General features: G+C 39.2%; 1 protein-coding gene across 1 annotated transcript; it reads left to right on the forward strand.

The window, feature by feature from the left end:
- The first annotated feature begins 11,660 nt into the window (after positions 1-11,660).
- LOC124293402 (E3 SUMO-protein ligase ZBED1-like) lies at positions 11,661-16,263 on the forward strand. Its single transcript, XM_046734245.1, has 2 exons — positions 11,661-12,101; positions 14,551-16,263. Exons 1-2 carry the CDS (start codon positions 11,661-11,663, stop codon positions 16,261-16,263), a joined length of 2,154 nt encoding a protein of 717 aa, XP_046590201.1.
- The last annotated feature ends 8,913 nt before the right edge of the window (positions 16,264-25,176 follow it).

Raw genomic sequence — 25,176 nt, forward strand, 5'->3', positions numbered from 1 at the left:
TCCATGGGTCAGAGCCATATCAAGCTGGAACCGCCACATTCGAAAATCAAAAATTTGCCTATGGAATAATTAAGGGCTAATCAAAGGCTAATTAAATGCTCTATTTTCGAATCAAATGCTCCGTGTTTTTTGAAAGAAACCTGTGGCGGTACCAGCTTGACATAAACCTGGAATCTCCACACCGAAAAAAAAACGGAAAACAGGTGAAATTTCGGAACAGTGTGAGGGTCATAATTGAAGGCTAATTAAAGGCTCTTGAAATTCCTCATCTTTGAATTCGTTGCTCAGCGTTTTTCAAAAAAAACCTGTGGCGGTGCCAGCTCGAAATAAACCAGACTTGAAAAAAAACGGGAACGAGGTCGAATTTCGAAAAAGTGTGAGGGTCATAATTGAGGGCTAATTAAAGACTCCCGGAATATCACCCGCTCGAATTAACTGCTTTACCCCCGAGGGGTGGAAACCACCAAAAAACTCGAAAAATCGGTATAACTCTTGGACGCAACAACTCACAGGGTCTCTAGAGGCGCCAAAATCACTCTTCAGTCACCGGCTTTCGATACACTGCCCTTACAAATCGAATGCTTCACAGTCCACTCACAAGGGTGTGATTGGCACAGGAATAACACGAATCAACGGAGCAGTTGGATGGACCAGGAACCAGGATTTTCAATGCGAAAAAAATGCTCGTGTCGCGTGAATTCGTTACGCAATTTTTGTGTCTTGTACTTTGATTTCAGCATCGTCACCAACGAACGTTATTTTAGCGCGGAATTACAGGTGAGTGATGGAGATTATTTTGCATGTACCTTTCTTCACACTATAAAAATTATACGTCACCGCCACCGTCGTCACCATCACAGGAACTCAGCCTTATCTTTTTTTTAGACACTATCTAGAAAGATAGACACAATGGTCTAAACTGTGCTACAGGCTTGAGAAAGTGAGTGCGTGATATGAAGAAAACTGTTACTCCAAATTTCAAATCTTCAGAAGCTGGCAATATTTTTTGAGGCTTGCGAGTCAACGACAGCCGGGTCGTTTTGGCAACATCAATTTAATTAATGAATCATCCGTGTAACATATAATAGGAATATGAACATCCTCCAACGCACCGCCATGACGAAGGCTTACGGGAGAGCTTGGTTCACGATGAAAAATTGACAAAAAAAAAATTCATGGACACATATGCGAAAGTTTTTGTACACATTGATTGAAACATAAGAATTTCACAAAATATCTTCTTCCGCCTAAATTTCACGACAGAGCTCGTCTCCCACCCATATAAGCAGGCGTAAAAAAATCTTAGAAAATTTGTATTTCCAAGGATGAAATTAATTGCGATGCTTTTTTTTAGAACAATAAACGCGAAAAGAATAGTGTTTTACCTATAAAATACAACGACGGTCGTCCAGGACTGTGAAACTGCGCTGGGCATGTGGCACGTGAGCGACGAGGCGACAACGCCGCACATCTCTACCTGCCTTAAAGACGATCGTTGTTGTTCTGAATTATTGGAAGACTATCAGAAAGTTGTTTTTTTCTTGTTATACATTTATTCAATGAATAAATTCAAATTCTGGGGGATAGTTGTAATAGATCTATTACCGTAAGAATCGAGACTCAAATATACGGGTGAAATTCGCAAAATTCCACCACTCATGTGGGTGGAAGACGAGTTTTGTCGTAGAATTCCGGCGGAAGATGATATTTTTCAAGTTTTTTATGTTCGAATTAATGCGTACAATAAGTTTCGCGTATACGGCTATAAATAATATTTGTCAATTTTTTAGCTGTAATCGTAACCCTTCTGTAACTCCCCGTTGTGGGGGTGCGTTGGAGGTTGTTCATATTACTATCAGGGTAGAGACCTTACGCGGATCTCAGGGTGTGCATAAGGCATTTATCCAGCGATAAAGAAATAAAAATACAAAAAAAAGGTAGCGACCGACCGAGAAAACCGGGAATAGTCAAGGAATATCATCTATCGGGAAAAGTCAGATAATTATGATGAACCCTAGGGAAAAACGTACTTTTTTCGTGAATCCTTTTGCAAACTTCTGCAGCAAGCCTTCGTAACTTCAGTTCAGCTAACTTTCGGAAATGGTATCGTTGAATTTCTAATCAGTTGTGTGAAACAGAGAATTACTATTTGTCTTTTAGATCCAAATTTATATATTCAAGGTACACAACTTTGAGAGCTTTTGGTCGTCAAAACTGCTCACCATTATCTAAGTTTCGTGTTATAAAGTTCAGAAATTCTGCGTCTTTTGACGGGAAAAGTCAAGGATGTTCATCTGAGACTAATTATTGACGGCTGCTAGTTATACTCGTCAATTTTGGAACAAAACTGTGACTTATGAGTACTTAGCAATGTCCACGGTCACTTACAAAGCTGCGGCCACCACTGCATACGGGGCGGCAGGTAAACATTTTCAAACATTCAAAATACGTAATCAAATTGTTCTTTATTATGAAAACGTATGTCTGGCTTGAAAAAAGGTACGCTTGGTTACTAAAAAAATCGATGTCCGGCCAAATATAGCACCGAGTCCGGCTTTTGTATTATGGGGTTGGCAACCCTACCACTCGGCCGTAGCCAAATTGGTCACGACATACACTCGACCATAATGGGAACCATCGAATATCTCTCAAGAGGCGATCTGCAAACGCAGATAAATAATGCGCATTATCGTCATCGCCCTCTTCAATTCTTGACACGTGTTCGCTATTTGATAGCTAGTAGTTCGACCGAACCGCGTGAAAGGTGTGGGTCGCTGAAGTCAAAGATGAGTTTGTTTTTTTTTTTTTTGAGTTTATTTTACATCTTATTTATTAGTTATTTTATTTACATATATACAAAGTTAGCGTAATGGTTGCCACGTGAGAGAAGGAGAGGTCTTTGTCTTGTTGAACTGTGGTGGAGGCTGTAGAGAGGATGTTGGGCGTCGAGGGGGTCGGTCTCGGTCCTCGGTGGTGGCGTATACCGGCTCTCCGGAGAGCTCGGTGGTGTCGGGGGACGGCGGTTCTCGGTCGTCTTTATTGGAGACTCCCACTCACTCTCCGACTGGGTCGTCTGGGTGGCAGTCGAAACGAATGAGCGCTGCGGCTCGGGAAACGGGGAAACTGCAGCCGGGATGCGTCTGCAGTAGCTCGGTGATGTTAGTCGTGCTCTCCTTACGTCCCACAAGGAAAGTAGTACAGCCGGGGGTCTGGTGAGAGGCCTCGACGGGATATCTATAGGGTGCAATATGGGTTTTGATGTGGGCTGGCCGTAGCCAGATAAACAGGATCCGTCATGCAAGAAGGCTGCTGTCCGGTCTGTCTTGGAACGTGGCGTCGTAGCGTCAGTAAAACGTCGTAGTGTCGTAGCGTCAGCGTGGCGTTGTAGCGTCAGCGTCAGTAAAGTCGGTCAAGTCGAGGTGAACCCGAAGTGTCCTGCCGATCGGTCTGATCGGTCGTCTCTTATCGCAGCCTCGGTTGGTCTTTGGCAGCGGGAGACCACGTTGGCTGATTGCGCAACGCGCTCGGCTGCGTGGGTGGCGTGAGCGGCGCGCGTGACGTCACACTTTCTTCTGGGTCTCGCGTGACTAGAAAGTGTGAAAGGCTTGTTGCCTCGCGTGGGTTGGAAGGCGCGCGACCAACGAGTTGCGTTCACAATGTTGTGAACAACACGCTTTTTACTTCTAGGTCAATGTCTCTACCCTATGACCACCAATGATTGACGACGTCAATGTCTTCAAAGATGTTTTTATCGTCCGGGAGAGTTTCGATTGGCGGGCTATCGTCCTCTTCAAAAGCTTCCAACGACGGGTTGATGGTATTTTTTAGCCTCGATTTATGGTAATCACATTGTGACTGCTGACCAGAAGATAAGTTGCCGCCTGTCTCACATCGTGCCACCGTCAACAGCGATTTCAACATCTCGCCGGCAGAACGCATGTCGCTGACTTGTACAAATTGGCCTAATACCGCCATGTAAAAGACCTTCACTCGTCTCAAAGAATTTTTTAGAAAATCTGCGTACATTTTCAGAAAATGAGCTACATCCAGTCTGATGTAACATTGTGGCAACGTAGAGGTATGATTACATGCGTTGGCATAATCCTCGATAGTCTTGTAGTCCGTGAAGACCCTAACCGCCGCTCTTAATAACGCCTTGGATGAGTCACACACAACTTCTTTCGGGTATGCAGCAGCTTGAGAAACCCACTCCGCTAACCAGTATGAAATTGCCACAGTGGTGTGCTTTTCACTCAGCATTTGAGAAACTGAAAACTGTCCATTTCGATTATGTACTACACAGTGGTACAAAAAAATAGACTTGGATTTCGAAACATCGGTCCTTTCTATCGACTTTATAATGCTGCCAGTAGCGTCGATCGAAAGGCAGGCTGGCTCTTCCTTTGCGTAGGCTCTATAGACATGGAGCTGATGGTTAGTCCAGTAAAAAAGGTGGAACGGGTCCATCTCGATGGCGTGAATCGTATTTAGCTCTGACCTCAGTTTCATAATTTGCAATGCTTGAATTGGGTCACGATGTAAGTACTGTGACAATATATTGTGACGGGTTTTGAGTCCGCACGAATAATGTGGGGGGAGGAAGAGACAATTAGAGACGGGGCGGATGTGAAAGGTAAAACTTGGTGTGTATATTCTTGCAAAAGGGGGTCGACTTAAACTAGGAGGTACAGAAGGGTTGTAGACTTGAGCGGGGGCTGATCACGCCTCAACCCTTAGCGTTACTTAATACTAACTTACAGGTACGCGCGCGGGGGGGGGGGGGGGGGGAGTGTGGGAGGTGACGGGGAATACCAGGTCGGAAGGGTTGGTGTTGCGAGGGGAGGGTGGTGTAGTGTGGCGGGGAGCGTGAGGTAGAAAGGGTTGGTATTGCGAGGGGAGGGTGGTGTAGTGTGATGGGGAGCGTGAGGTAGAAAGGGTTGGTATTGTGAGGGGAGGAGCAGATCGGCGGTAGAATGCAGGCTAACCTGGCGTCGTCGGCGTGGGTGTAGACTGGTGGGCGTGTGACGGTGTGAGTGTGTGTCGGGGTTTCTTTCTCTCTCTCTCTCTCTCTCTCTCTCTTTCTCTCCCTCTTCGTTTCTCCTGGACTGTGCTTCGGCGGCGTGATACTGCCTCGCAGGTCGGGGTCGTAATGCTGCTGGCGCTCGGCTCTGCCGAGCGTCGGGGGGCTTCGGTTGTGTTCGGGCCTTTCCCGACGGGACAGGACTCACCCGTTCGGCTCTTCCCCGCGGGTTTGGGGTTTGTTATGACTTGCACTCTAGGTGCAACGTCACAATATATTCATGCTTAGCATTAACCAAAGCACTTTTCTTGGGCAGGTGAGGAGGCTCGGAATCCCCTGGTAACATCAACGTGTCAACTTTTTCGGCACGGTATATTGTGGTTGATTTCGTGCACAATTCTCTAGCTATATCTCGTCGAATGGGCGCACGTAATAGTTGACCGCACTTTCCGGTGCCTTTCGTCACAATACATTCGAGACAAGTTTTGTCACTGGTAGTATCGATACCGTTGCCAATTTTGCAGACTACTTTCCCTCCACAATTGCAGGTACCTGTAGGACATCGAACGAAAATTAATAGAATGCGATTGCAAAATCCAGCTGTTCGGTAATTGTTACCTGCGTCGCGAGGCATACACGCATCTTCGCAGCGTTATCGAGATAGATATGCCTTTTTGTCAACTCCGGACACACTCGCGCATTACCGAGATTTTTCTTACCCAGTTCGAACAAAGAAACAATGTGACGCGATTCGACATATCCTTCTTGTGCACTTATCTGAAAGAAATAGGAGGTTTATGCTGAATTACATTTTTTCGTAATAAGTCTATGATTTCTCAATAGAATGAACACACACCCTTAGACGTTTCCGGTTATATAACCGATTCCGGACATTTTTTATTAGGTGAGGCACGTCCGAGAAAACAAAAACTTTTCGCTCATCATCGACTGGATGAGAAAACCAACTTTTCGTGTTATCAATTGTACTGTGCACGTCTAATAGAGAGTTCATCTTTCTATTCGTTTTAGCTCCATCACATAAAACACCGTGAACTTTGGCTCCACAGTTTTTCAAGTGAACAATACCTTTAGTCACCAATTTGCCCAAATCTTCCCCTCTTACGACATTTTTCGAGGCAAAAACGGCGATCTTTTGCATGTATGTCTCCGCTAGCGGTTGGAACAGCAGTACTAGACCGTGCGTAGCCTGGTCTGATGTGTCTTCCGGTTTTCGGCCATCGTCTTCGAAATGAACTAATCCAGAATAGGATAAATCGTTAGCTCGAACACGAACATCTTTTCGAAGATTAATCTCATCAAGGATCAATAGCCCGTGACGCTTCATTTTTGGCTTGGCCGCGAAATGCTTCTCCAAAATCTTTGCAAACTTCTCGTCGAATCCACATTTATTATCAATTATGAAAAAATAATTGCGGATTCTACTTTTACTCGGTAAAGGAATGATATCGTGTTTTCGTAAAAATTCATAATATCCTGGAGATCGTATGTTAATAAGCATGCACAGCATTAGCCAGTTTTCGGAGTAACGGCGACCTGATCCTTTCGTCTTTGCGGCGGCGAGTATTCCTTGCACTGCCATTTTTTGTGCACCACAAAGGTTCAATTTCTGACATGTTTCTTCGATGAATGTATTTAGAATTGCTGCCAAGCGTTGTTGATTTTTCTCCAACTCTGCATTGAGTAATTTTAATCTATATTTCGCGCGATTTTTTATCCTGCGTTATAGAATCAATTTTTTCTTCAAAGCATTAATTTTATTTTGATCCAGTGAATTTGATGCCTTGCGTTTTGAACTCTTTTACATTCAACGCATTTTCTATGCTTCGCCAACAACAGACAATTATTGCTTCGCCAGTAATTTAGAACGTCCTTGATGGAGTCATCTTTCATTAAAGAAGTATCGATTGGCTTTATACCTCCGCATACTCGCATATCATGAAATTTTAATAAAATATTCGGAAGGAATTCAATTTTGTCGAGAACTAGTGGCAGTAGCAGTCTATCTGGATCGAGATTCAATATTTTACCGTGAACGAAATAATATATTTGACTACTCCAGAGATCCAGAGAAACAGATTTTTTTAATGCTGGTATAGCATCGGTAACTGGCAATGTAGTAATATACGAAAAAATCATTTTTTTCCACATTCCGTCGCTGATTCAGAAACAGTCCACGACTTTGGAATCGCTAATAAACGACTCTCCTCGAGAGATAGAGGTACAACGTTACATAATCGTGACTAACAACTTCATTCCATTTTCAGTCTCGGATTATGAAAAAAAATTGCTAACATTGAATGGCACTTACATGCAGGAGAAATTACAAGTTCCCGAAAATTTGCCGCGAAGACCTCGTTTAGAGGTGTCCTGTCTGGCTTTTCCTCGGAACTATTACAGGCATCTGCATCATTTGATTTTCTGAGCTCTTCAACAATATCGGAGGCTCCTGGAATAATTTGTTCAGCTTAATTCGGAATGTTCTTCAACTGATAAGCTGATATATGCGACAACTTCAAAATCATCCATTTATTGGACGAATTGAAGCAAGAATTAGTCTAACAATTTACGATATGAAAAATATAACTTCTACTTGAGCTACTACAAAAGTCTATGTACCATTAAACATACCATTCGGAGAATATGATTCAATCATTTTAGCATCAATATTCATTAGGCTCGGATCATGCCACTGATTCGTGGATAAAGAGATGGCTGCAGGGATAAGGCACAATTTCCATGATCTATAAAATCTGACAATCGGCTGGATGCCGAGTTTCGATAATCGGCTGAGACTGCCATACTCGAAGTGCAGCTCGGAGGATCTGCTGACGGTGACGCAGGCGACGCAGAATGACGAGGGTTGATAGAGAATAGCATAGTCGGTGAACAGCTTTGAGTGTCTGTATTTGCGGAAACTGTATTTCCAGAGCCAACGTTTTCCGGAGTGTTTGGTATTGCGCTTGCATCCAATTGTGGACGCTGATACATGTGCTAGAAAACAAAAACAGTGTGGATAAATAAAAATGAGATTGGACATTTGGAATTTTCTATAACCTGTGCATAAAGCAATTAAGGAGACTCCGTCACGAACCGCTCGCCAACAGAAAAAAATAATTTTTTAGTATATCATGGATAAAGTACCCGACTTATTTTCTCGAATATCACTAGTAAAAGTTATTCTGCTGGTAAGGGGCCGTACTTGAATTACGTAACGGAATTTGAAGAACTTTTCAACCCCTACCCCCCCTGTGTATCAGATCATAACAAAATGTCAACCCCCCCTCCCCCCGTCCCAAATTGTACGTAATTTTCCGGAATCAAATAAAAAAATCAACAACGAGGTGTACTCTTTAATCTTTGCTTCTGCTTTTTCAGCAATTTCGAGTTTTGTTTTGCAAGACTCTTTTAACTCTTTCCAAATTTGATTCAGGTTAATTTGAGCTTGCTGTGCAGATATCTCCCGATGGCTTTTTTTGTATGCATCAAATAATCTTTGATATACTTTATTGAGATCATAATCCATTATGCAAATAAAATTATTACTTTCGTATAAGTTAAATCAATATGTATTGAATGTTTATAGATCACCAAGTATCATAGGTTATAAACTTATAAATCTACTTCTTCACCGACCTTATAAATTTATACTGTAAGTTGAGTGATCTAATGCCAAGAGCTACCGCAGCGCGCTAGTTTCAAAATGTTAAAGGTTTGGCTATAACAGAATCTGGCGCGGGAATTCAGTTTGAATTTTTTTATTAATTATCAAAAAATTTTACATTCAATTCAAAAAATTACGTACAAGCATCAAAAGACCCCCTCCCCCGTATCGTAACAAAGTGTAACAATCGAGTCTGACCCCTCCCCTCCCTCACGTTTGTTACGTAATTTAAGTATGGCCCCTAACGCGGGTAGTCCGTAAGCGGTTCGACATTCTTTTGTTCAGGCACACCCCGCTCACCGCACTCCGTTTAGCCAATGTTTCCGCCCATTCCCCCTCGCGGATGATGACGGAGCCACGTTAATGCTTTGCATAATGCTAAGCAAAATCTGAAGCATCATATCGTTGAATAACATTGCAAAATCAAGAGATACAGCAGTGTCTTGACCCAAACATCAACCCTTTAAGGTGCCGCTGACCTGGCATGTCCTATATATATTTCGTGACGTCAGAAGCGGGGAAATCGCCCGCACAAATCCTGATAAAACGGGGGTATGAATCTGACTGGGAAAATTTTTAAAAGATAGCTTGAATAAAATTGTACGTCTGTATCTCAGTCACTACTATCGCAGATCATTGATAACGTCTAATAAAAATGATGACGAACTCAATAAAATCACGTCGCGTCAAACATGGCCGATCGGGCTAGCGACTTCTTGAATATTCACCGTTTGTGCGATATCAGAATTTCTTTCACTTTTGCCAGGGAGATACCGACGTACAGAAACACACACGTAATCCGGGAAAACCTATAGCACCAGTGAGTTTTCTGTAAATATGGCACGATTTGTGCGGGCGATTTTCAGGTGACAGGAGCCCGTTCTGATGCACGAGAAGTCTGTAATTTAGTTCAACGTTGAACCTCCAGAAGCGCTGTAGTCGACCGAAGCGGTACCAGATGGTAAAATGACATGGTAATACGCACACGTCCTATGTTTCTGCTAAAGCAACAATCTGCAGTGCCGACGAGAGCATAGGCTTTTAGGTGGATACGAAAAAATGTACAACTCACTCAGAATAACCGTTAGATTTTGAACTTCGTGCATATTATAAGGCATCGTTGGGAAATGGTAACATCAGTTCACAATCGCGGTAACTATTCGTAATCGCACGTAGCCCGACTATACGTGAACGGGGCATTCCATGTGAAACCGACCAACCCGTGACCTCGACCAATTTTTATTCTAATGAAAATTTTACACTTTCTTGTACCTGCCAAAAGCAGTCTTTCTGAAATATTTTAGATGTTTGTCTCAACCCATCCAAACACCATAAATTTATCAAAATATCGCACAATTTTTTTTTAAATGCTCATGGCTTTTCCAAAACCCGATATTAAAATAACATACTGTTTCTTTTCTCGTTTTGAGTCGTAGTTCCGCAAAGAAAATTATTCTTTTTCATTTTATTGAAGGGTTTTGGGGCATTCAACATCAAGTACGCACCACTTAAACCTACCTTTTTTCATCGATTTGATAGAAAATCATTAACAAAAACGAAAATACCTATTCTTTAATTCCTGTTCGTCGAAAAGGCAGATATAAATGGCGAATAATTGACATAGAATGCCCCATATACGCTCCGGATATCCTCATCTAATAGTAGCATCAATATCCGCAAAATTGTCATACTTACAGATTATTGACCGAAAGATTAGATGCGGCAGTAAAATAAATACCGAAATTGCAGGAAACACGCAAGTATAGGCGTGAGGATTTAGGGTTGAGAAAAAAAATTGTGCTCTTGAACAGACCATTATTTATTTATTTATAGCGAATTTGGGGGGGGGGGGGGGAGGGGGGGGGGGGGGGCTGGTTGATAATCGTCCGAGCCTGTTTCAAAGATTACCCTAATACATACGCGAAATTGTTTCTGAACCGGATGTGTTTAACAATACTAGAAATACATCCCGCAAAAAATCTATGTCATTGTACATACATACAATTACTGCATGCAACGGTTCAAGATTCGTGGCAAATATCTTACAGGGCCGATCCTTGTTAAAATTCTGATAAAGAATTTGCTTACCAATTTTTTCTATTTTTAATTCTCAACAAATAAGGATTTCATACTTTATTTGCTTCGTTCCATTTGTCAATTACGCCTAGTTCTGAATGATGCTACCAAAATTTTTTTTTACATTAGACGAACTACCTGAAAGTTACTCATTAGGTGGAAATCGTTATAAAACTACATACCGTGACTCCTCGTAGACGGTATACGCTACGGATACGCTAGCGAGTTTTGGGTTGGTTTCTGCATCGTATACGACCTACGAAAAGTCAGGGTTTGTGTTACTGTTGTACATCAAATCCGGCACAATCCTATAATTTCACAGAAATTTGGAACTCTCGAAGGAATCAACTTCTTCGGATTCCGAATGGTAAGTGTTTTATACTGAAAATTTCTGTTATGCAATTATACATAGTGTTACAAAGGGTGAAATCACCCGTTTTGCCCCCTCTTTAATGATCTAGTAGTCAGCATAGATAAAAGACGTTTATAAACCTCTTATGTCTTTAAAAAGAATAAGGTTGCTGCGCCAACCGATATTATTGTAAAAACAGTCTTGTTTCAGACTTTAAACAAGAAACACGTATATTGCATTAAAAGCATTTATCACGATATTTTTGTTCACGCCTTTGATTTGATAATAAGTAAACTCGCGGATCCATATTTTATTAACGTGACGCCTAAATCGTTACAATTGGTGTCAGAAGCGGGATCTTGAGTTCTTATTAATTGAATCAATTCAGTGCGCGAACTTTAATTATGAGTAGCAGTCGTTTGACGCGCTCTCGTCGTCGGGAAACTAGCGGAGAAGAACCTTTTGTTGTGGAGAATCCGCGGGTCCCTTCGATTCCTGCACCTTCAGTGGACTCTTTACCTGTCCCTACGATGGTCTCAGTCTCGCAAATCGACCTGCTGGAGATTATGAGACATCAACAAGAAGCTGCTACACAACAACAACAACAACTTGTCCAGTTGCTTCAAGAGCAACAGGAACAACGGAGGCGAGAAGCGGAGGCTCGAGAGCGTTCGGAAGCCAATCTTCAGGACCTTCTTCGGACGACTGTGGCAGCTCTTCAGTCTGTTCATCAAATGAGTGGCGCTGGAGAACCGGCTGTCACCCCACGAGGTTCCAGAGTCATTACGCCGCTTCCCTCTCCTGTTCCTTCTCCTGTTCCCGTTCCCGCTGTTCGACAGGTCCGACATCCAGGACAGTTCCAGGATGTACGAGACTTAAGGTCTGTGCCTTTTACTAGGGGAGTAGTTGAATCCCCAATTGGTAGAGTAACGGTTAATAATGAGGTTGGCTTTTCCGAGCCTATGCCTCAAGTTCGACCTCAATATTCTCATTTTAATCAATTAAATAATTTAGGATTTCCTGAGGTTGCTTCTCAGATTAATGAGAAACCTCTTTTTCCTTTAAAACCGCCAATTTTTGACGGAAAAATACCATGGGCAAATTATGAACGCCAGTTTAATACAATTGCTAAACATAATCAGTGGGACTCCGCCATGAGGGCCCACAGTCTTGCCTCCTGTCTTCGAACGCCGGCTTTGAACGTTTTAACGGCGTTGTCTGAGGAAGAAATCTCTGATTATGAAAAACTTAGTTCTGCATTAAAGTTGAGGTACGGAAATGACCACTCAACAAAACTGTACACAGCACAATTACAGACAAGAAGACAAGGACGAGACGAAGACCTCGCGTCTCTTAGTCAGGAGATTGAACGGCTTTCTCGTATAGCTTTGCCAGACCACGAACCGTCTCGAAACTTATTAGCAACGCAAGCTTTTTTGAATGCGATTAATGATCCAGAAATTAAAATGGCCGTTGGAACGTCGGGCCTCACTTCTTTGCGGGAGGCAACAGCCAAAGCCCTCGAGGTGGAGGCAATGAGAAAGCAATATTTTGGGCTGAACAAGCTTCGTCGGATTGAGGTGTCTGAAAGCGCCTCAAGAAGGCGAAGTTTTGAACACTCGGAGGAGTCAAAACCTCAAAATTATAAAAATAGAAATAACAGTAACAATTTTAAATCAAGAAATCGAGGTTCTTTTCAAAACCAACAAAACCAGCGTATAAATAAAAACGTGGTCGTGACAAGTCAAACTAGCTTGACTTGTATATTTTGTAAAAAAACAGGTCACGACGCCAATCATTGTTTTCTAATTAAGAAAATTAGTGGAAAACCGATGCAAGGTTCGAATCCAAATTCTTATAATTGGCGTAAGAAAAACATAGAAATAGGGGAAGCAAATCCTCAATTGAGTTCTTCAACAGGAACTCACCCAAAAAACTAATTTCAGATGATTTGTCAGGGCGGAAATCATCGCAGATTGTTGGTAGTGAAAGCCCTCTTAGAGAACAGTTTTTAATTAGAAGTCTGCGACAGTCTGGTCTTTACGCGCGTGGTACTGTTAATGGCGTCGATTGTCTGTGGGTAATAGACACGGGCGCGGAAGTAACCGTAGTTCGATCGGATCTCTTTAAATCCGATGACCAGATTGTTCCCTCTTTTTCTCTGCGAACAGCCACTGGAGAGACGACCCCGGTTTTGAGACAGGCTACTGTCCAAATTAACCTTTTTGGGTGTATCGACTCTCCACATAAGGTTTTTATAGCAGATATAGAGGATGAAGGTATTTTGGGAATAGACTTTCTTACAGCTCATAACTGTGTTATCTCGACTAAGAGAAATTCACTAGCTTCAAACAATCGCGAAATAACTCTTTGTACAAATAGGAATGGAATTTATTGGACTCCTCCTAGAATTCGAGAAATAGAACTGTCGGAAGATGATTTGCAACAACATTTTCCTCTTCATTTACGGAGCCTTGTTGAGAAATCTTCGATTTCGTTAAATTCAGCTCAGGAAGAATCGTTTGAATCTCTTTTGCTAGAATTTAAAGATTCTTTTGCCAAAGATAGTGGTGATAAGGGCCGATGTAGGGAAGTGAATAAATAATCGATTTTTATTTTAATCGATTATTTTTTTTATCGTCGATTTTTTTATAACCGATTTTATTAATGGTGAACATCGATTTTTAAAAAATCGATTATTAGAATTACACATTTTAAATTGATTTTTGTAAATAGTGCCATCTGTGCGACGAATGGGTAAGTAAGTTTATTGAGCATGTCGATAAAAAAGCAGCGCCATCGGTACTAAGATATAATAAGCTGTGATATTTTTTGTTTTTATTTTCATCTTTTTGAAGTGTCAAAATAATTCCCATTAACCTTAAAAATGTCTTTCACTGGTAAAACACCTAAAAGTTGCTGGCGAAAGTATTTTGTAATAAATAAGGACAATGCCACTGCACAATGTAAATATTGTCCAAAAGCATTAAAAACGTGTAGTAACACTACAAACTTAAAACAGCATATGGAAAGGAAACATTCCGCTGTTTTAGAAGTTGACGAGGTAACACTAATCATTTAATGCAAAAAGTCATTATTTATTCTTTGTTATGGTCTTTATGAGAGCAAATCATAAAATTCAAATAATAAGTAAATTTTATATGCATTAATTGCAAATATTTTAGACTTATGAAAATAAAATTTGATTCTCTATTTCTTACTCCATAGTAACATCATTTCAGAGGTTAATAACGCATTTATGATTATATATTTCTCTATTTAATTCTGAAATCAAAAATGCATGTCATCAAAAGGTGTTTTAGCTATTATTCATTTTTTAAAAATTAATGTAAATAATAATTTCGATGAAATAATGAATAAATATTCAATTTAATTTAATTTTTATTTTCATCGCTACAGAATTCATGTGCAGTTGCTATTCAGGATATTAATAACTGTGATAATATCAATCCATTGGCACAAACTTCGAAAACAACTTTATCAACAGGAAGTGAGGCTTTATTTTCAACGCCAAAACGAGCTAAATTAAGTATTGGAGCTGCTTTTTCGAGAGTTTCTGCATATGCTCCAAATGGCGATAAAAGTAAACAAATAACGCAGACTATCGCAGAAATGATAACTCGAGACAGTCTTCCTTACAGTATGGTGGAAGGAATAGGATTCAAAAAGTTAATGAAGACTGTGGCACCTTTGTACAACGTTCCATGTCGCAAAACAATCACAGAACTTATCGACACTAAATATGAAGAAAAGAAAACTATTATCAAACAAAAATTAAAATCTATTAAAAATATCTGTCTCACAATAGATGAATGGAAGGATATGCAATTAAGAAGTTTTTTAGGTGTGACAGTGCACTTCATAGAAAACTATGAAATGCAATCTATGAGCATTGCATGTGAACCGCTACATGAGAACCATACCGGAGAATATTTATCGGAGATGATTCTTAAAGTATGTGGAGATTGGGATTTGTCTATTGAAAAAATTGTAAGTGTTACTACTGATAATGGCAGTAACATAGTTAAGGCTGTTGAAATTAGTTTTGGTCGGGCAAAACATATTCGATGTGTAGCTCATACACTGAATTTAGTGGTTGATAATTCAGTGAAATCTACTGAAGTGAAATTATTTTTGGATAAAGTTCGAAAAATTGTAACTTGGTTCCACCAAAGTGGCGTAGGCGCTGAAGAGTTGCGACAATTACAAACGCAGGAAAAAATTCCTGATGGAAAAGTGAAGCATTTAGTTGGTGACGTATCCACTAGATGGAACTCACAATTACTTATGATTGAACGTTTTATATTAATGAGTAGTACAATAGGATCTATTTTATTAAAACATCCAAATGCACCCCAAATGCTTCAAGCAAACGAAATTGTTGTACTTAAAGAAATAGAAAAAGTTTTAAGACCTTTTCACGATGTCACTGAAAAAATGAGCGCCGAAAAATATGTGACAGCCAGTAAAGCCATACCTATGATCAAGTGTTTGAGAATTCTATTAGATGCAACAACGATAGATAGTGATTTGGCTAACCAATTAAAATATTCACTGCAAACGGAGTTGATCAAAAGATTTGAAAACATCCAAAAAGTTCACCTTTTCTCAGTCGCAACTTTTTTGGATCCTAGATTTAAAAAAATTTATTTAGATGAGCCGTTATCCTTGTCAAAGACAATCGATTATACAAACCGATATTTGAGTTTGAACATGAGAAATGATGATGTTCTAGCAGTGACCCATTCTGAATCATCGGTTTCATCAGAAGTGACGGTTAACGGACAAGATATATGGAAGGTACACCATGAAAAAATAGTGTCAGCAAACACGTCAACGACCAAGAATACAGAGCTTGACTTGTATATTGCTGCACCGTTATCAAATCTTGAGGTAGACCCTCTAAATGTATGGAAAAACTATGAAGGAACTTTTCCAAAGTTAACGAATTTAGCTGTAAAACATCTCTCAGTGATGGCCACTTCTGCACCAGCTGAAAGGCTATTTTCTAAAGCTGGGAATATTTTGAGGAAAACTCGAAATCGTATTTTAGGAAAGCGATTACCAAAATTATTATTTTTAAACTCTTTAACAGAAGACTTATGGCAATAATTTATTGAAGTTTTATTGTACGTTGTGATTCAAAGTTTGGAGAAAGCTTTCTTTTTATTTTAAAATTTGTTTTTAAATATTAACGTTTTATTTACTACTTAAACTAATCGGTTTATTTTACTTCGATTCTAGTCAAATTTTAAGTGACATTAAACATTTGTAGCGATTATTTATTTTTGTTTTTTTTTATCATTGGAGCTCAAAGATTGAAAGAAGCTTATTTTCCTTTTCAATTTTGATATTTAACAATTATCTTTTTATTTTTCTACTTGAACTAATCAGTTTATTTTACTTTGATTCTAGTCAAATGTTAAGTACAACTAAACATTTATGGCAATTATTTATTTTAAGATCATTAATTAAACTTAAAGTTTACGAAAAACTTATTGAATTTTCTAGTTTTAAGACTAGACTTTCGTTTTAATTATTATAAATATAAGCCAGTTAATTTCATGCTTGATTTAGTCTAATATTAAACTTGACTACTGATCATTTGTGATAATACCAATTCATATATTTGAATATTCGTTTTTTTCATTATCTAAACTTAGATTGTAGCAAGTGATGTGTTTTGTATTTTAGTTTTGAGACTAAAATAATCATATTTTTATACGTATTGTTTTGTAATATTTGTACCGAATTAAATCTTTAAGAATATTAAAAATTTGTATGTGAAGAGTTCGAATCTGAATTATTAAAAAATCTGAAAATCGACGATTTGACTATTTTTTTATACTTATTACCTCGAATATTTTTCATTCGAATTAAATATTCATAATATATTTTTACTAATTCATCTTATTGGCATTTATCGTATAGAAAAATATATAAAAAATCGAAATATGAACAAAAATCGATTATTTTTGTTTAAATCGATTTTTTACCAATCGATTTATTTCTAAACAAAAAAAAATCGATATTGAGCAATCGATTTTTCCGACTCGAGGTCACATCCCTAGGCCGATGTACTTCTGTCAAGCACAAGATCGACGTCGGAGAGAGTTCACCAATTAAACAAGCTCCTCGAAGACTCGCTCTCAACGCCCGAGAAGAGGTGAAGAAGCTTGTGGAAGACATGCTAGCGAACGATGTGATTGAGCCATCGTCTAGTCCCTGGGCTTCACCAATCGTCCTTGTTAACAAAAAGGACGGATCCAAACGATTTTGTATCGATTACAGGAAGCTGAACGATATAACGAAGAAAGATTCTTACCCTCTACCCAGAATCGACGAGACCCTCGACCTGATAGCTGGTGCAACTTGGTTCAGCACCATAGATCTTCAGAGCGGATATTGGCAGGTCGAAATGGATCCTCTAGATAAAGAAAAAACAGCTTTTGTTACGGGTTTAGGAGGATTATGGCAGTTCAAGGTTATGCCTTTTGGTTTGAGTAATGCCCCGGCTACCTTTGAACGAATGATGGAGGCTGTTCTCCATGGGCTCACGGGCAAAATATGCCTCGTTTATTTAGACGATATAATCGTTTTTGGCAAGAACTTTGAAGAAGAAGTTCAAAATCTCAGACAAGTTTTCGCTAGGCTGAAGCAAGCAGGTCTGAAAATGAGCCCGAAAAAATGTCATCTGTTCCAGAAAGAAGTAGGCTTCCTCGGACATATCGTTTCAGCACAAGGTGTGAAGACCGACCCATCCAAAATAGAGAAGGTTTCTTCTTGGCCGACACCTAAGAATAAAGAACAAGTTCAAAGCTTTTTAGGCCTTTGTACGTATTACAGAAGATTTGTAAAAGGTTTCGCTAGTATAGCTAAACGTCTCCATCATTTGACCGGAATCAAGATTCTTTTTGACTGGACCCCGGAATGCGAAGAGGCTTTCAAGAAATTAAAGGAAAATCTTATTTCTTCGCCGATTTTAGCTTATCCAGAGGTCGAAATTCCTTTTATTTTAGATACGGATGCATCTCTTTCAGGAATAGGCGGGGTTCTGTCACAAATTCAGGGAGGTCAAGAGAGAGTGATAAGCTATTTCAGCAGAGTTTTGAGTAAAACCGAGAGGAATTATTGTGTCACTCGTAGAGAGCTTTTAGCTGTTGTTAAGACCGTAGTACATTTTCACCATTATTTGTACGGCAGGAGATTTTTGATACGTACAGATCATGCTTCTCTCAGGTGGCTACTTTCGTTTAAATCTCCCGAAGGTCAGGTAGCTAGATGGTTAGAAAGGCTCGGTCAGTACGATTTTGATATTCGTCATCGAGCAGGAATTCATCATGGAAACGCGGATGCTCTCTCTCGTAGACCCTGCGAGGAAATGCCAGAGTGTAAACAGTGTGCACGATTAGAGAAAAATCGTGACCCCTCTCTTATAATACGGAAGATTTCTTTCGAAAATAACCAGGAGGAATGGAGAAAATCGCAACAAGAGAACGACACTTTGAATCAAGTGAAGTCTTGGAAAGAAGCAGAAACTCGCCCAGACTGGCAGGATATATCTTTAGCCGAGCCAGATTTGAAAATTTATTGGGCTCAATGGGACTCTATTCTTTTAATTGATGGAATTTTATACCGAAAATGGGAATCTGCAGACTTGAAAGAAATCAAGTGGCAACTTTTGGTTCCCAGGTCACGAGTTCCAGAGATTCTTGCTCTTTATCATGATTCTCCTGCAGGCGGACACTTCGCGTCAAATAAAACTCTGGGCAGAATTCGCAACTTCTACTTTTGGCCCCGTTGCCGGATGGACGTTGAAGATTGGTGTCGAAGATGTCGAATCTGCACGGCAAAGAAAGGACCTCGAGCGAAGGGACAAAGCTCTCTTCAAATTTACAACGTGGGAGCTCCACTTGAAAGAATAGCGATGGATATTCTTGGACCTCTTCCGATAACCCATTCTGGAAATAAATATGCTTTGGTTATTGCTGATTATTTTACTAAGTGGCCAGAAGTGGTTCCTCTCGCTGATCAAGAAGCCTCTACTGTAGCACAGGCATTCGTTAAAGAATTTATTTGTAGACACGGAGTTCCTCTAGAACTTCATACTGATCAAGGCCGAAATTTTGAGTCGACCTTAATGAAAGAGGTTACTCAGATTTTAGGGGTTAGAAAAACTCGTACAACTCCTTTGCATCCGCAATCTGACGGCATGATAGAGCGTCTGAATCGGACTTTACTACAATATTTGTCGTCCTTCGTAGAGCAGAATCAGAGAGACTGGGACTCCTGGATCCCTTTCTTCCTCTTATCTTACAGATCTGCGATTCACGAGACGACGAAGCAGACGCCAGCCCTCATGCTTACTGGAAGAAATCTTCGACTTCCGTCAGATTTAGAGAAAGGCCCTGTTCCTGTGCAAAAACAGCATCAAACAGATTATGCCTTTTTATTACAACAACGTTTAGAAGAAATTCATCACTTTGCTAGGAATAGAATTTCTATGGCTTCAGATAAATTAAAAACTCGCTATGATATTCGAGCCAGAGATTTAAAATTTAATCCTGGAGATTCTGTTTGGCTTTTTCAACCACGAAGACAGAAAGGACGATGTCCAAAGCTACAAAGAAATTGGGAAGGCCCTTACTTAGTGGTTAACCGGATAAATGATGTTGTTTATAGAATCCGAAGATCTCCTCATTCGCGTCAAAAAGTGGTTCACTTGGATCGTCTTGCTCCTTTTGAAGAGGATCAACCTGGAACAGTCTCTCCAAGACCAGGAACATCCTTCAAGGTTAGATCTTCAAACGAACACCCTTGACGACTGTGATCGATTTGGCCTTCTTTACAGTCGGTCATCGATTGGGAGAAGAATTTACCTTTCGGAATTCATTTGAGTAAAACTCGACCGCTTACGATTATTATTGAAGGAAATATCGGATGCGGAAAAACAACTTTCACCAAGAGGTTTTTAGCAGATCGCCAGGTCTGTACACTTTTAGAACCTCTTGAAGAATATCGAAATGTAGCTGGAATTAATCTTTTAGATTTGATGTATCAGAACCCAGATCGTTATTGCTATTATTTTCAGCATTTCGCTCAAATGGTTATGTTAGATAGACATCTGCAGACGACTTCATTGCCTGTAAAGGTGATGGAAAGATCGATATTCAGTAGCAATTGTTTTGTAGAAGCTCGTCGAAGATTAGGTAATTTTCGCGACTTCGAATCTCATTTATTGACAAAAAATTTTGATCTTCTCATTCGCTCGCCTGAGCTCAGAGTAGATTTGATTGTTTATTTGCGAGTTTCCCCAGAAACTTCTTTTGCTCGAGTTAGTTCCCGTTCTCGTGAGGAAGAATCGAGTATTTCTTTAGAGCTACTCAGAACTATCCATGAGGTTCATGAAGATTGGCTAGTGAAACAAACCTTTTCTTCTTTATCGGCTCCTGTTTTAGTTATCAATGCAGAAGCTACGGCCGATCAAGTTTTTAAAGATTTTTGTACGTCTATGATGTGCGGGGGTTAATTCAGATATGAATAATGAAGAAGTATTCTTAATTAAGAGAAAAACGAAAAACAAAGTTTAATTTTTTTTATTAAAACAAGATAAAAAAAAAAAAACGAATGGTGAAATAAGAGGTTACATATGTAAAAAAAAAATTAAGTTTCAAAAATTTGTTCCGCTATAATCTTTGAGGCGGACTTGACCTCTGCACAGTCGTTGCAGTCTTCGGTGGAGTTTGTTGCGAGTAAATTCTTCCGACATTCGCGACAAGCTTTGCCCTCTCCCGCGAAGGTAAGATGGGTTTCCTTGAGCTCATAGAAGTTCTTTATGTCCGCGCTGAAATAAATCAGACACGGGGAACTTATATATTTTTTTTGATTAAAATTTGCATGAGAACTTACCGAGTAATCCAGCAGTTTAGGCATACTAGCCCCATTTTATGTTTTTCTCTTACGGTCTCACCCCGACCACATTTCAGGGTCTTCCACTGATTTTCAAAATAGATCTTGAATTCCTCTTGTGACATATTTTTTATGTCCTCCCACGGAAAACTGGAGGTAATTACGCCCGCATTGATGAGGGCGGAAACGGGTGGAGTCTTTATGATTGACATTTTTTTTTTTTTTGAAAAAAAAAAAAAACTAATTGAGTCTGTCTTCGACGAGGATTTTTCTTGTAATGATTTGTTATTTCTGCGTTGCTAATCAATTTGAGATTTGTTTTCTTCGGTTATTTCCTTCTAGAAATTTCTTCTTCAGAATCGAGTTTTGTGTCGGATAGGCTTTGGTTTCTTTTATTAATGTGAAAAGAGCCACGATTATTTTTCGAGGTCGATGAGCGATTGCTTGATTTTCACATTTTATTAACCTTAAGTGTCAGTTTTTGTGAGTACTTTTCAGGTTACTCGACACAGCCTTTTCCCATCCAATTTTTCCCCGATTCCTGAGGATGACTGGTGGTTTTATTTTGAAGAAGGACGCTGAAATAATTCAGATAAGATCGTTTCTTTTCTTTTGAATACATATTCAATTTATTTTATTCAAGTATTCTCCCAAATTCACTCAGTGAATTTGAATTGTTATACCACCACTCACATTTGTCCTCCAAACTCTAGGGTGTGCTGTCTCAGAAGAAGCTCTGGATTCAGTCACCCCCCGATTTCCTTATTTCCTATGAAGAGAAGTCTGTTTTCGTCTTATTTGGTCCTGGAATTGTCGGTTCTCGGTTCGATGTTTTCATCCGAACCTGTTTCGAAGGGATCCTTCATGAAGAAGATTGAATTTCTTCCCGACATCAATCTGGGCCGTTGCGGATAACTTTGAATTCATGAAGCCACATAACACTTAATAACACTAACCTTTATAAAACATGGCACATAAATTTTTGAGATTATTTAACGCTCAACTATCTGCTCAAGGTTTTCTGTGGTTTACCTTGAGACTGTGGGCAAATGCCAGATAGTAAAAAAGGGAGTTCTTAAATTTTAGAGCCACAGCTCCAACTCACCTTTGAGCACTGACTACTAGAATACTTTTATAATTGTTTCATCTTTCCCGAGTCGGGACGACTCTTTTCCTCGGGGGGGAGTAGTGTTACAAAAGGTGAAATCACCCGTTTTGCCCCCTCTTTAATGATCTAGTAGTCAGCATAGATAAAAGACGTTTATAAACCTCTTATGTCTTTAAAAAGAATAAGGTTGCTGCGCCAACCGATATTATTGTAAAAACAGTCTTGTTTCAGACTTTAAACAAGAAACACGTATATTGCATTAAAAGCATTTATCACGATATTTTTGTTCACGCCTTTGATTTGATAATAAGTAAACTCGCGGATCCATATTTTATTAACGTAACGCCTAAATCGTTACAATATCATTTACAAGAATCCTGCCAAATCTGCACTTGCTATGCAGAGTGATTCGTAATTCACAGCAAATACTTGACAGGGCGAATCCTTGTCAAAATTGGAGTGGAAAGTTCCTAAGAAATTTTTCGGGAAAACGCCTTTTTTCATTCAAAGAAATGGAAATTTAATTTTTTCGGATTTCTGTTTCGATCAACCTTTTGATTTCTTGGGTCATCGTCAGAATTGATGTCCAAATTCCCCGGTTAATTTGTAAATGATTTGTACGAAAATTTTTTTCTCACAGCTGTCTCGGGGGGGGGGGGGTCACTGGGAGTGTAAATTCGAAATGGCGACCTGATCATGCTTATACGTATATTAGAAAAATGGTTTTTTTATGTTAAAATGGTTTTTCCTTGAATAACTCGGCCGGTTTTGATTTTACAGAAAAACCGTCGAAACAAAAGTTGTATCAATTTTGATTCTCTACAAGTTTAGTTCTCACAGTTTTTCTTCCAGGATCAAGATTTTTGGAATTAAACCTGAAAAAAGCGACAAATTCGAAATATTTCCATTATCTCGTTTATTTTCAACTTAATGGCATAATTAATAGCAACAAACTTGTTGATAATCAAATTTTGAACAACTTCGGTTTTCACCTTTTGTTCCAAAAATCGATATTTTCGGAATTTCACCTGAAAAGGAAGGATTCTCCGTCAACTGGGCCACTTTTTTTTCGACCATCTCAGATCTGCCTCATAATTGGTTACATCAAAGTACTACTGAAAGGTACTCTGCGTGAATTTTTTCAGATTTTTCAATTCATTATTTGAGAAATTGCCGTTTTTTTTTTTGAAATGAATATACACTACCGTTCATAAGTATGGAAACACTCGCCCCAGATTGTTCTCACTGCACCCATGATGCTCATTGTATTTCTACGAAAATGTACACCGTTGAGGAGTGGGGAGGGACTTCCAGCATTTTCATAGTATAGAAAAAAAATGTAGAAAACAAATCGTCTTGTTTACGTTTGCTTCGAAAGAGTGGCGTTCGAAAGATCGTCGTTTTTTTGACATTTGTTTCGATCGTCGTTCTGTTATACATTTTTCAAAATATTGAGTAACTAAATTGTATACGTGTTTCAAATTTTCTTTTCTCTGTTCTCTTCATATATAATGATTTTGATTTTTCGTTAGGAGTGTGCAGAACATAAGAATTGCTGAATGCTTCGTTGCGAATACCACAATTTTATCGGAGCCTAGATTCGAATGCTCGGAGAGTTCAATTATTATAATCGTACGGTAATTTTCTTTTTCGATAATTGGAGAAATTTACACGTGTTGACATATACCCTAAGTACGATGCAAATATGCGAGAAATTTCAAATCTTGAGGAAAACAAATATTACGACTGTTATTATTTCATCATGTAAACCATAAAAAGTCAGTTGGAACGAAATTTAGGTTCTTGAATCAGAAATATCATTCTGACAAAAAATGACCGCGTATTTTCCAAAACAATGAAAGCTTTTTTGAAGTGATATGTGAGCATAAAAAGTCAAAACCTATTTCTACGATTTTTTTTTTCCGAAAGCGCCGAGTCATTCAATTTTGTTGCAAAATGGGCGCGCAGTAAACTTGAAGAATCAATATCTCATCTCCGGTTCTATTTGACGTAGAAAAATGATTCACAGCACATTCGCGAGCAGAGAGGATAAGCTTTCGTAGAAAACTTTGGTTTATCCGGAAACATTGAACATTGTAATTGTTATTAACGAACGAATTGTTTAATGGTACCATTTTTTGGCGAGGCTTCTACCATTTTATACATTCTGTAAAAAATCTTTCCGATTACAAATAATCCGTCGGGTTTGACGAGGAATTTCCCATTCATATTCATTCCGAACGACCATACGTTAGATATCTGCTATCGGTAATAAAATATTGAACACGGTGAAATTTAGAGTGATTCGTAAAAAATGAATATCTTAATTTCAAAAGAATTATCTCAACTTTTCGGATTATTCAAGATGATCAAAATTTTTAATCACACTATTCCTTTTCATCAGATTCGACCATTCACTTTTAACATTTTTGTGTATAGTGAGATGGCGCCGACACATGGTTGTAAGAGAACAGAGGAGGACCCATGTATTTGTATGTGTCTTTATATGATAAGGAGGGGAGAGCACGAATTCTCTGCCAAAGTATATTTTTATCGACAAGTACTAATCATGTTATGGATTTTGCATTGAAAAAGCGAAACAACCAAATGAACACGCTTATATTTTACAGGATAATCCATCGTAACCGTTGGACGGACGCAATGTCACATGCTGCGAGGATATCTTCATGGAGTGGTGAACTATGTTCAAATTACATTACTTCGCAAAGGATGTTAGAAACTCCCATCAACCGGGAGAAGGAACTGTTTCGCACAACCCGCAGCTTCATAGTTACCTCGAATCTCAGATACTATTTCCTTGCATTTAATATCTCAGAGGGTATAAAAATAATCCCCAACGTTGATGTCAACAATTGTTTCATATATCCATAGTAACATGAATAAAGTGTTCCAATATTATATATAATCATTTTTTGAAACCCTTTTCACTAGTAAAGTAGCTTCGAACATAAAATTATTTCATTATTGTCAGTAGAGTTGTGTGTAAC

This window comes from Neodiprion lecontei, chromosome 3, assembly GCF_021901455.1.
Source record: "Neodiprion lecontei isolate iyNeoLeco1 chromosome 3, iyNeoLeco1.1, whole genome shotgun sequence".
NCBI lineage: Eukaryota > Metazoa > Arthropoda > Insecta > Hymenoptera > Diprionidae > Neodiprion > Neodiprion lecontei.